This window comes from Equus caballus, chromosome 28, assembly GCF_041296265.1.
Source record: "Equus caballus isolate H_3958 breed thoroughbred chromosome 28, TB-T2T, whole genome shotgun sequence".
Taxonomy (NCBI): Eukaryota; Metazoa; Chordata; class Mammalia; order Perissodactyla; family Equidae; genus Equus; species Equus caballus.
The window spans coordinates 43,361,577-43,374,685 of NC_091711.1; the positions used below are offsets into that span (position 1 = coordinate 43,361,577).

Consider the following 13,109-nt stretch of genomic DNA (forward strand, 5'->3'; position numbering starts at 1 on the left):
CAAGGGCTTCTGGGACCGTGTGTGGAGGCTGGATGTTTGGCCTGAGAGCTCCTAGACCCAGTCCACACACTTGTGAGGGGAGGGATCGGTGCTGACCTGTTCGGGGAGTGAGGGGCCTGAGGAGACCCTCATCCTACTGATGCCCCAGAAAAGCTACTTGTCCCCTGCACCAGCCGGGAGGGGGCAAGGTCAGCCTCCCATCCCCGCCTCCAGTGTCACTCTCCCATGGCAGTTACTACAGCTTTTCACAAGAAAAAGTCGCACATGGGCCCAAAATCTCAGCTTTCCCATCAACTAGTTTTGTGAATTTAGCAGGTCATCTAACTTGGAGCCCGTTTCTCAATTGTGCTGTGGAGACAATACCTCCAGCACCCGGTCTCTGCAAGGGCGAAATAAAAGATTCAACAAATAACAGGCTGCCCTCTTAACCCAGGACCCTGTGGGGCTGACCTGGGATAGGAAGGTGGAGGCGGATGGCGACCCCTCTCCAGCCCATGGCTCAGGCAGGCTTTCTTGTCCCTAACACAGCTCTGCTCTGGAATTGCTCAGCCCAGAGAAGGGCCGGGAATCCAAGCACCAGCTGTGTGGACAAAGCCTGACGGGGGTAGTTCTAAGAGTCTAGCGGTCTGGGGAGGGCAAATTCTAGACGTGGAACAGGCTGGAGGCTGATCCCTCCCTCGGCCTCACCTTAATGACTTTATAGTATTGATGCAGATCATTTTTCAAAATATTTTAGTGGCAGTAATTATGGAATAGGCCATTCTTAAAAAAGCCACAAAGAAGTATCCTGTTGTCCAGGCTCTGCTTCCAGGCCTGGCTCCTCACCTCTGGCAGAGGGAGCTGGGGCAGTTCCCAACCTTGCGGAACCTGTTTCCAGTGTGAAAGGCCTGTAGGAGTGGGCACTTCCAGGTGTTCTGTGTTGATGGCATAGGAGGTAAAAGGGCCGGGGAGGCTTATGCCCATCCGGGGGGCAGGTCAGGATGACCAATTGTTTCCCGAAGCCAACAGGTCACTCCCACTCTCTCCATCTTAAAGGGGTCCCAGAAATAAAACAAGCTGGGAGCAAGCAGAAGGCTATTATATATCATGCTTTTAATACAAACTTAAAAAAATCTGGAACAATATAAACTGTACAGATTTGATCAATCCTTTTGTTTTTAAACTAAACCTCTAACACACCAATGTCCCATTCCAAAATATTGCACAACATTCTGAATACAAAACGCTTGATTGTATTCCTCCTTCACTAAAGAAAACAAGTTCCTTACCCTGCCCCCCCAAGCTCCTCTCCACATTGCCTCAATGCCCCCCTTCCCGTCCCTAGGGGTCAAACCAGAGAATCTATAGCTCACTGCATTGAGAAAAATCATCATTCTGGACTAAAAGCTTACATTCTTTACAAGACAATCCACCTTTTGATTTGTTCCTGGGAAAGGGGTAGATAGAGAGAGGATGGGGAAAGGGGAGAAATAGGTTTTAGTCTCCTCTTTTTTTATTTTAAAGTTTGTTTTTCCTGAAAAAATATCTTTCTGTCCTCTTTTTAAGAAAAAATCTTGAAAAGAAAAAAATTACGTTTTTTACGTTAGAAATATACATATATTATATATACCTCTTACATTTTACAAATGTAGCAAATTATTCAATACAAACGGACACCAAAAAATGTAAAAAATAAAAAAAAAGTTTTCCTACGAAACCAGGTAAATTAGTGCAGATTTTTGTTTTTGTTTCCTTAAAAAAAATAAAATTGAAGCAAAAATGCCTAGATTTGAGACGAGACAGACTGAACCAGGCCTAAGAGCCCAGCGCTGGAGTCATGCTCCTGAACACACATTTTTCCTCGTATTTCAAAAGATACTAGGGGCTAGTCCCCCTCTCCCTGTGTGGTGAGAAACAAGCCAACCAGGTGTGGCGGTACCTGTGTGCGCGAGTGTGGGAGGAGGGGGCTGGGAGGGGCATAAGGCAGCATCCAACCTTTCCCAGAGAGCAGCCATCTGCCTGGGCACGTGACCTGTGTGGGAGCTGAGGGCTAGGGAGAGGGTGGCCCGGCCTGGGCTGGCCCCTGAGAAGTGTAGGGGGACAGATGGTGCTGGGCTGAGGAGCCAGGGTATTGCCTGGCTAGGGGAGGTAGAGCTGGTGCCCACTGCAGGGAGGAGGCTGGCAGTGTCTGTCTGGGCTGGACCCACTGCCATAGCAGTTGCCCACTTGAGGGTTGCCGGAGAGGGTGGGGTAGGGTGCCAAGGACTTTGGTACTTTCTGATGGTGGGGGGGCCCTGATGCCATGCACCCCACTTGCCAAAGCATCACGGCATGGAAGCTGGCCCACTAGGGTTGGGTCAGAGAAACAACTTCTCTCCCGGCAGAGGCGAGAGCGAGTGCTCTTCTGTAAGCCAAACACACCACCTGCGACGGCCAAGCGCCTGTTCAGCCCAGCTTGCTCAGGAAACCACTCCTGGGCCCAGTGGGGTTGGGTCGGGCAGTGAGGGGATGGCAAGAGGTACCAAGAAGTTCTCAAGCAGGCAAGGGCAGAAATGTACTAAAACAATGTCTATACCAAAAGACCAAAAAGTCTCAACTCAAGGCTCAGGACTGCCCACTTCAGGCACCGACTAACTCCCGCCCCCCAGGGTGCTCAGGTGAGCAGCTCCCATCCCGGGCTAAGGTCACACAACAGGAGAGTCTGAGTTCAGGGGCTTCTTAGGCATCAGAGGCTTGCTATTCCCTCAGCCCCTCACACTAACCTTTTTTTTGGTCAAAAACAAACAAAAGTGCAGATCCCTCCGCAGTCTGAAACCAGTTCCTTCTGCAGTGCTTTCCCCTGGGAGTGTCTTAGGCTCAGCTGCAGTCTCACCCCACCACGTGAACCACCCTACAAGAGGACTGACACGCCGTCCCTGGCCCGTTCCCCAACCTCAAACATGAGTAAGCACTTGCTCAACCCAGAATCACACCCAGAGGGGAAGTTCCACATGGTTTGGAATCCTTTAAAACAGGACGGCAAACCACGCACATGCGCAGGCACACCCCCCCACCCACACTTGTCCCACCTCCCCACCACCACCTCAGGCCCAGGGAAGAAGAGGCCGTGTGAGAGAGGCCACATGTCAACGGCTGGGTCTCCAGGGCCATGATGATAGGCTGGGCCAGTTGGGGATGGTGGCGTGGAGCCATAGGACAGAGATGAAAGGAATTCCACTAGACAGAGTGCTAACCTCCCTGGAGTCAGAGACTTCAGCTCTAGGGGGAGGGTGTCAAGCAGCCAGCCGGCAGCTCCCTGTGGCCCAGGCCTGAGAGGGAGTGGAGGCTGGGGTCAGACCTATTTGGGTGGCAGGGCCCAAGAAGGCCTGCTGAGGTTGGATGGCTTTGAGTGAGAGGATAGCTGGGTGACAGAGGCAGTGACACAGGGCAGCCTCTCCCTGTTCTGGGGAGGGCCAGGCCCCAGCTGCGGCTCTTCCTTCCCTGTGAGCTTGGACACACCAATCCTAAACCAGGCGTGTAAAGGAGGGAGGGAGGGAGCAGGGAGCAGCAATTCACATCTGGACCATTCTTAGCACAGGAAGCCACTAATTAAATATGTTATATAGAAAACTACATGTAAAAAAAAAAAAAGAAATATAAAACCCAAACCAACCAAATAAATCAGAGGCAGGCAGGAAAACAGCAGGGGGGTTGAGTTAAACACGATCGGGTGCTTCGGGAGCCCCTCCCCTTCCATGCCTGGGCTGGATCTTTTTTCTAGAAGTGAGAGTGAGAAGATTGGACATCTTTTTGTATATTTTTCTTTTCCTTTTTTTTTGGCCTTTCCTTTCCTTTCTCTTTTCTGTGGTCTTGGGTGCTCCTGGCCCCGCAGGCAGGTGGGTGGTCAGTTGGCCAGCACCACAGGCTGGAACGGCTGGCTGGGATATTGCATGGTGTTCAGGTTGTAGCTGAGGCCTTCCACGAAGGGCGTCTTCTCCAGGAAGAGGCTGTTGGTGCCACCTCCGAACACCTGGGCCACGTCAAAGCTGCTGCTGTTGCAGGTGCCAGCCCCACTGCCCCCAAAGGGGGCTGGGGTGCCACTGCCCTGGCCATCAGCCCCATCGAAGAAGAGGCTGGGAGAGCCAGCGCCGTTGTACACAAATTCCTTGGCATTGGGCGAGAGCTGGGATTGAGGGGCGGGGCTGGCCGTGATGAAGTTCAGTGAATGCACAGACAAAGAGAGGCTCTTGTGCTTCAGCAGGCTGTTGGTGGGAGAGCGGGCCATGCGCGGCTGCTGCTGGGAGGGCTGTTGGCCACCTGCCCCGCTGCTGGCCACACCCCCACCACTCGCTGCCCCACCACCCTTCTTCATCTTGGTGGAGCCAAACTTAGTGGCAGCGAAGGAGGCAGTGGTAAAGGTGATGGGCTGGGCAGAGCGGGGGATGAACGTGGGGCTGGGTGACTGGCCAAAGGATGGCGATGGGGAGTTGGACAGGGAGCTGTCCTGGCTGCCGATGGGCACAAATACCTGGGCATCGGGGTTGAAGCTGCTCTTGATCTCCTTGTCCAGCTCTGGGGCAACACAGCCCTCACTGTCATCCAGGTACAGGACTTTGACAGCCCCCTTCTCACCAATCTGGTAGGACACCTCAAAAGGGTCAATCCAGACACTCAGCTCCTCAGGCACATTGGCCCGCACATCCTCTACTGCCAGGCCACTCCGCTTGGCGGCCAGCTCCACCACAGGGTCCACTATCTCCCCAATATGGACACAGCGGAAGCCAGAGCCCTTCAGTGGCTTGTCAGGGTACCAATGGCCTTCATATTTCTTTTTCAAGAGGCGTTCTAGCTCCTCCCCAAAGAGGTCTGCCCGGCGCCGGGGCAGCTTGTTGTACAAGTAGGAGATGATGAAGTTCAGGGCCACCTTGATCTCCAGCTGCATGGTCCTTTCCTAGGCAGAGAATCAGAGCAGGGCACGTGCACAAGCCAAGGGCAGTGGCAGGAGATGGAAGGTGGGCAGCCTTGGGCTCTAGATGGCTCTGGGAAATGAGAAAGGGCATCATCAGTTTTTTGTTACATGCTGTCAAGTCAGCTCCAACTCCTGGAGACCCTGTGAATGAGTGATGTCCACAATGTCCTGTCCTCAACAGCCGTACTCAGCTTTTGTAGACTCATGCCCATGGCATGAGTAGATATGCAGAAAGCCAGGGGGATCAATGGCGAAGGACAGACAAAAAGGCACCAACTCTGGATCACACAGACCCAAGGTCTGTTCTACCAGTGACTAGCTTAATTGTGTGACTGTGGGCAAGTCACTGTTTTTCTGAACCTTGGTTTCATCAGTTAACATGAGGCAACCATGAAGAATAACTTAGTTCAAAGATATAAACTACTGCACACTGTACCTGGTATTTAGTAGGACTTGATAAAGGCAGCTATTATTTTTTAAGTATTTCTAAAGAAATAGGGGCGCTGTGGTTTCTACTACTTAGAGAATTCAGGTCACTGTATACGACTGACACCAAAAAAAATTGAGCCCCTACTTCAGCCAGAGAAGGGAAGGCTCTTACTCACTTGTCCTTGCAGTAACTTGGTGAAGTCATGCTCCCAAACTGTCACAGGCCGAGAGATAAATTTAAAATCTTTCTCAAGGACAGGTCTGACCACCTGTTCTTGGCACCAGATCAGATTTCTCAAGTGTTTGGAGAAATAAGTTTAATAAAGTTTTCCTCCTTAAATGGAAAGGGATACAGGTCACCGAACAGGAAGGGGCACTGCCAACTTTTCACAGAGGGCTTGGATTCTAGTCACATCCAATCTGTCACCCCGGGCTCCCTGGGTGTGTATGCTCTCTGGCTCACTCTGGGTTTGCAGAACCGATTTAAAAACTCCACAGTGTAACCAAGGTGTGCACTGCCATCCAGAAAGCCTGCAAGAATGGAGACAAGAGCATGATCTCCAGGAACAAGTCAAGACCTGTCACAACCAGAGGCGTGGGTCAACAGAACTGCTGACCGGGGGCTGCTCCACGGAAGCAGGGCCCTATAAAACAAAACGTTAAGAGCGGCACTGGTGGGACCTGAGAGAATCTCTGTAGTTTCTGGCTAGAGGGTAGATGATGAGGGGGGCAGAGAGAAGAAATTTTCCATCACCCTGCAGCCTCCAGCTGGGGACCCATCATCACTCAGTCTCCCAGGGACTGTCTGACCACCTGTCCTTGGCACCAGATCAGATTTCTCAAGTGTTTGGAGATCCCTGGAGAGAAGACAGTCCAAGATAAACACTCAGATTGTTATTTTGGGACTCTCTCACAGCCAGATCCCACAAAGGTCAAAAAGGTTTATTCCCAAGGTCTGGGCCACCTCGTGTCTCAGGAAGATGATCTGTGAGGTCCTGAGAGCCAGTGACCCTAATCTCCTCACTTTCTCCAAAATGGCAGCTCCTAGCCTCCTGCTGCGGGAGAACGGAGCTGAAAAGGGCCACCTTTGAGGGCAGGCAGGGCCCGAACATGTTCCTAGCCAGACTTCTGGGGGAGACCGTGCTGCCAAGCTCAGCACAGGGACAAGACTGATCCATGATCGGTCAAGGGCATCTTTTGTCCCGTGAAAAGACCTGGGGCTGGATTTTGATTAAAATCCCTGGGTCCAGCATAGAGTATCCAGGTACCAGTTCTAGGCTTCAGGATCTTGAGTTTTCTGAACCTGCCTCAACTCACTTCCCTGTAATTCTCAAGCCTGAGGCTGTAGCTCCTTGGGACATTTCTGTACTGAATCCTCAGGCAGAGATCTCTGGGGTGAGTATCAGAGAAGACGCACTGGGTCAATCTAAACCTAGCCCCCAGGACCACAGGGCCCCTCAAGAACAGAGGTCTGTAAGGGCTATAGTGGTCCACTAGAGATATTTAACACAGAGGAGATTAAAAAACTGTGAAGAGGGACCAGCCTGGTGGTGCAGCGGTTAAGTTTGCACGTTCCGCTTCAGCGGCCTGGGGTTCGCCAGTTTGGATCCCTGGTGCGGATACGGCACCACTTGGCAAGCCATGCTGTGGTAGGCGTCCCACACATAAAGTGGAGGAACATGGGCATGGATGTTAGCTCAGGGCCAGTCTTCCTCAGCAAAAAGAGGAGGATTGGTGGCAGATGTTAGCTCAGGGCTAACCTTCCTCAAAAAAAAAAAAAAATTTGTGAAGAAAGTTAGCAGTGATTCTCTAGGATGAGCCTGGAGTATCCTATGACAGTAGCTAGGTCTAGTCCCACCTTCATTTCAGGTCTGAGCAGACAGACAGGGTCATGTGGGGAGTCAACAGAGGTGCCAGGAGCATGGCCTCTCCCAAACTCTCCACAGGGACGCTCAGGATTCAGGAGACCCTCGTCTCCCCTCGATCCCAGCCCCCAACACAGACTTGATCTCCAGGTTTCTTCAAATGTCTATTCATGGTCACCACAGATCAAGTCCACAGCCCTTTGGGGTTTAAAGAGAACTAAGAAGAATGGTAAAAATAAGGGGCTTTCTGTTTATGAGGATTGGGTTTGTCATCAGATGCAAAGCTAGCCACCAGAACTGTGGGCCCCTCAAGAGCAGGTCTGTGAGGGCCACAGTCCATTAGAGGTGTCCGACATGGAGGAGACCAAAAAGTTGTGAATAAAGTTGGCACTGGTTCCAAGAACGGGCCTGGAGTTAAAGATAATGTTTCCAAAATGTTTTTGAAAAAACAGACTCAAACATGACATGTGACACTTTTCCCAAGGTACCATATGGCCTTTTGCTATGCTACCCAGACCAAAGGGCTCCTACACCTTTCTAGGCTTCCTCAAACCTTGCTGCATAATTGCCTTCCAAGTTAACCCCCTGAACAGTTCAGTCTCAGAATGGGAGCATTTTAAATGCAGGCCAAAGTCATTGGGAAATAAGCCTCCTACCCTAAAATACAATAGAACCACTGTCATCTGCCCTGCCTAGCGAACCATTTTCTGCAGCATAAGCAAGTAAAGCTGCACACCAATTTGTTCCTCAGTGTTGCCGCCGCACAAATAAGGAAGTATATAATGGCACCTTTGCCTCTTTGATGGGAGAACAGGCCAGGCCAGATGGCTGTGGGGTGGAACCTCACAAAAACGCAGGACAACCAGAATGAGATTTTCTGCTCTATCAGCTCAGGCTCTAATTTTGACTTCAAGAAGCTTATGAAACAGAGGATTAAGGCACTGGTGTTGTCCTGTCTTTAACTAAAGATAGGAGCGACCACTCAGATGAGTTTGCTCATTTTTTAAAAAGGCTATGGACAAATTCTAGAACATATATAAAATATTCATAGAATGTGATAAGATCAGAAACAACCACCCTTCAACAAAACGAAAAAGCAGATTCAAGTTAAGCAGCAGGAAAGACCTCCAAGATTTTTTCCAACAGTGACTAGGGCGCAAAAGGCTGGAAAGGTGGCAAAAAGCCTGAAAAAAAACCAACAAAAACCCCCCAAAGGCTAAGTGTTAAACAATAGCAGTATCTACTTTCTGTCAGTATAGTAAAAAGTTGCAGGGCTGGCCCCGTGGCCAAGAGGTTAAGTTCGCACACTCCGCTTCGGAGGCCCAGAGTTTCACCAGTTCGGATCCTGGGTGCAGACATGGCACCACTCATCAAGCCATGCCGAGGCCGCGTCCCACATGCCACAACTAGAAGGACCCACAACGAAAAAGACACAGCTGTGTACCGGGGGGCTTTGGGAGAAAAAGGAAAACTAAAATCTTTGAAAGTAAATTCTGTCCACTTTTATTTAATATCTCATTCTCCTTACTTACTTCCAGTAACAAACTTAATCCTGGATTCAGATCACTTGTGCTGACTTGTGTTTTTGTTTTTTAAAATTATTTACTTATTTTCTCCCCAAAGCCCCCCAGTACATAGTTGTAGATTATAGTTGTGAGCGCCTCTGGTTGTGCTATGTGAGACACCGCCTCAGCATAGCCTGATGAGCGGTGCCATGTCGGCAACGGGGACCCAAATTGGCGAAACCCTGGGCCACCGAAGCAGAGCGTGCAAACTTAACCACTCGGCCATGGGGCCAGCCCCGACTTGTGTTTTAAAGACTAAGTGCTTCACAGAATGACAAAAACAGGGGAAGGCAGGGGCCACCCTGCCAAACAGGTGACGCAGTGGTTAAGTGTGCATGTTCCACTTCTTGGCCACAGGGTTTGCTGGCCCAGATCCCGCGTGCAGACATGGCACCTCATGGCAAACCATGCTGTGGTAGGTGTCCCACATATAAAGCAGAGGAAGATGGGCATGGACGTTAGCTCAGGGCCAGTCTTCCTCAGCAAAAAGAGGAGGATTGGCAGCAGATGTTAGCTCAGGGCTAATCTTCCTCAATAAATAAATAAATAAATAAATAAATAACAAAATTAAAAAAAAAAAAACAAAACAAAACAGAGGAAGGCAGGTCCAGTCAATGATAGGTAGCAGAGTTTCCAGAGAACTCTGGCAAAAATGTGAAGGTTTTTTTTTGGAAGATTAGCCCTGAGCGAACTACTGCTAGTCCTCCTCTTTTTTGCTGAGGAAGCCTGGCCCTGAGCTAACATCTGGGCCCATCTTCCTCTACTTTATATGTGGGACGCCTGCTACAGCATGGCTTGCCAAGCAGTGCTATGCCTACACCCAGGATCCGAACTGGTGAACCCCAGGCCGCCAAGAATCGGAATGTGCCAACTTAACTGCTGCGCCACTGGCTGGCACCGGACGGAAAGTTTTTAAGAAGAAAAAGTTATGTTTTAAAGAGGAAAAGGAGGGATAACGGTGAGGGAAGCCATTGGGCCCCCAAATCATGGGTATCTTTAAAAATATTCAGGCACCTCAAGCCTAAACATCCTACATCCTTATCATCCTTACAATCCAGCACGACTGGATTCAAACGAGTGTGGAAAGGGGAATAGGGGAGGAGAGGTTCTCAATTTTGACAAGGCCTGTAGGGTACCAGGGAGTAAGAGCCAGGCTCCAGGCGGGCCAGGCGACGGCCCCTCCCGCCAGTCCCAAGGCGGTGGCCCAGAGGGGCGGGTGTGGTTGAAAGGCTTCCAGGACTTGTCCTACTGACTGCACGACCCCGCCCAGAGTATCACACCATCTCCCCCAATCATGGACCGTGCAAGCCCAAGACTGACTACAAGGCTTCTCGCAACTACCAGATCCCTTTCTAGGGCACTCTAGGTTCCTCCAGACCCAGAAAGACTTGACTGAGCCCCAACGTAAGTGGGGAGGCCGGCGGCGAAGACACGCTCTGCACTCTGGGAGTCGTAGTCCTCAGAAACCTCACGCTCAGGTTGGAGCAAGTGACCTATTTTCTCCCCACACTACACTTCCCTGCGTGCTTTGCGAAGGCTCAGCCGGCAAACCACGCATGCCCAGTACAGGGAGCTGGCAGAGGGTCGGAGAACGAAGGAAAAGTTTCCGACGCACATGCGCGCTGTGGCGGACGGTCGCACCGCCTCCCCCGCCCACCGCCTAATACACTTTATATAAATTCTACCTACCCATAAGGCCTACTCTCCGTATTGTATCACCCCACCATCTCCCTCTCTCAGCTTCACGAGAGGCTGAACTTTTGCCCCGTTCTCTTCACCGCCTCCTATAACTGGTGAATTATGAAGATCTGCTTCTGATGAGTTTTTTCTGGGTGAAAGCGGTAGGCTGAGATAAATAAGATCACCAACCCCCAACCCTACCGTTTAATCTGTATTCCTTGGCGGGGTGGCCTCTGGAGTTGCTGTAGGGACGGTGGATTCAAAGTGAAAAGAGCCTTTTCACTTAATGCCCAGCGGGCTCGGCTCCAGCACCCCCACAGCCGGGAAAGGAAAGGCAGGAATTAAATCCAGTTCTCCCGTCCTCTTGGCCAAAGAAATTCCCAGTTAAGCTGCAGGGAGGTGCCGGGCCAACAATCAGAAGGCCCGACGCCAGCAGGGCCCAAGCCTCACCCCTCTTCTAATCTAAGTCCGAGTAACCAGACCCGGCGAGGGAAATGGGAAAAGGTTCCCGGGAAGGGAAGGAAAAACTGTACATTCGACACCTGAACAACATCTTCTAATACTTAAAATTGTTTGTGAGTCTCCACCCACTACAAGGCCTGCTCTATGACCAGACTTACCAGATCCTCGGCAAAGCTCCCCTAGAGGGTGGTAAACCTCCCTAATCCTTCCTCCCACACAAGCTTCTTCCCCTCCTCTGCTTAAGAGGGGGATGGGGGCAGGCGCCCAAGAAAGGAATAGGGGTGTTTTTCCGCTGGACAGTCAAAGATGAGGGACCCACTCCCAGGGTAGGGTGGGTAGGAGAGAGAAAAAGGGTAGATACTCAGCAGGCACTCGAGACCCCTCCGCTGGCCCCCAAGTTGAGACCTGCTGTGTGGGGTTCTGGTTCTGGGGGGTGGGAGAGGGCCTGCCAGTGGCCCCTCTTCTCTGCTCCTTCTTTCCCCTCCCTTGCTGGTCAAGGGCACAGTCCATCCTCCGGACAGGAGCGGAAGGAGCTTAGCAGCAGGGCTCTTCCTCCCAGGCACCTTACCAAGATCAACCAGAATCCACTCACTGGTATTGCTGGAAAGGTACTTTTTTTCCTCCCAGTTTTCCCTTAAAAGAGAATAGAGTTCAAGCCAAAATGGTGAATTCTGGCTCGGCGGCCCAGAGGACAGTCACCACTGACTGGTCCAAAAGAGGGGTGTTCACCCTTCATCCCTCAGGCTTCACAGGGCCAGAAATAAACCCTATTAATTATTAATTACCACCTCCTTCCCTGCACACGGGAAAAGCAGAAAAACAAGGCCTGGATCCCCTTTCTTCCTGATTTATTTAATGGTGGTGGGAGTTAGGTTTTTTTGAGGAACAAGGAAAATCTAGCGAGTCTCTAGGATATGAAGAACTGAGGGAGGCGGAGAAGGGAGAAAATGCACCCACCCAAGAGAGGGCCACACTTGGAAGTGGAGACAAGGGGCCTCTGGGGTACCCCAGGATGAGAGCGAGCGTGAGGGGGGGGAAGGGAGCACAAGGGGAAAGGGGGGTTCTACAGGGTCGGAGGAAGGAAAATGGCCAGGCGTGGGGGGGGGGGGGGCGGGGGACAGCAACGTGGAGCGTCCAGCAAGGCGAGGAACGGGAGCGGGGCGGGGGTGTGGGGGAAGGCGTGGGGCCTGTCGGGTCTCAGGGGCCCCCCGCCCGCACGCCCCCCACTCACTCACTCGGGTCTGCGCGGCGGCGGGGCGGTCTGCCGGCCACGGGGCGGCTTCTCCGTCCAGGGTGGTCGGGGGCGCGGGGCGGGGATCGCTTTCTCTTTCTTCCCGGGTGCCGCCGGCCCGGGGGCCGATGTGTCCTTTTCTTCGTTGACGGTTGGGGGGCGAACGAGGGGAGTATGGGCTATGACTCTCAATAATAATTCAGCTTTTTGGAGGTCGGGCTTAGCGGCGGGGGGACGGAGGGCGGGCGGGCCGGCCGGCGGCGATGGCGGACCGGAGAGTGGTTCGTGCCGCGGGGCGGAGGACGGTCCCGGCTGTGGCGGGCGGGCGGTCCTGCCCTTCTGCCCCGCGTCGCCCAAGCCGCTAGGTCGTCTCGGCCGATGACCCGCACCCTCCCGCGCCCCGGCCCGAAGTGAGCAAAGTCAATGAAAAGTTTCACCCTTAGCAACCCTGCGCACGGATCCGGCTTCCCCACCCCTGCGTGATGCGTCCCTCCGCCCTGCAGGGGCGGGGCCGTGCGCGGGCCGGGACTACTTCCCGGCCGGCGGGCAGCTTAACCCCTCCGGCCGCGCGGCCTGCGGCTCCGCCTGGCACCCGGGGGCGCCCGCGACCCCCGCAACCCCACCCCCAACCCCACCCTCCCGTGGCCGCCCTTGCTCATCGCTCAGATCCCAGATCAAACGTTAGCGAGGCCGCTTCTGGCCGGCCTGTGTAACGCTGCCCGCCTTCCTCCCCATCACGGCGCCGCAACGTAGTTATTTTCTCCATGCCCCAAACCACTCTGAAATGGGGCTCATTGTGTAAGGTGTTTCCCCGGGTGGACAGCGGGCGCCGGGCGGGCAGGGGCCTGCACTGGGCCCGACCGGGTTGGTCGCTGTAGATGTGTTGGATGAATGGAGGTCGCGGGGAGGGGACTTCCCTCCCGTGTCTTCGGCCTTGCACCTGCCCCGGC

The 13,109-nt window shown here is 52.8% G+C and overlaps 1 protein-coding gene across 2 annotated transcripts; it reads right to left on the reverse strand.

Annotated features, from left to right (window-relative positions):
* Positions 1 to 1,075: 1,075 nt before the first annotated feature.
* TOB2 (transducer of ERBB2, 2) lies at positions 1,076 to 12,749 on the reverse strand. 2 transcript variants are annotated; one of them, XM_023631658.2, is made up of 2 exons: positions 12,164 to 12,749; positions 1,076 to 4,997 (listed from the first exon to the last, which is right to left on the reverse strand). In XM_023631658.2, exon 2 carries the CDS (start codon positions 4,898 to 4,900, stop codon positions 3,863 to 3,865), a length of 1,038 nt encoding a protein of 345 aa, XP_023487426.1. In that variant the 5' UTR covers positions 4,901 to 4,997; positions 12,164 to 12,749; the 3' UTR covers positions 1,076 to 3,862. The 2 variants fall into 2 exon arrangements, with proteins under 2 accessions (XP_023487426.1, XP_005606738.1); XM_005606681.4 differs by lacking the exon at positions 12,164 to 12,749 and adding an exon at positions 5,533 to 8,774.
* Positions 12,750 to 13,109: the final 360 nt, after the last annotated feature.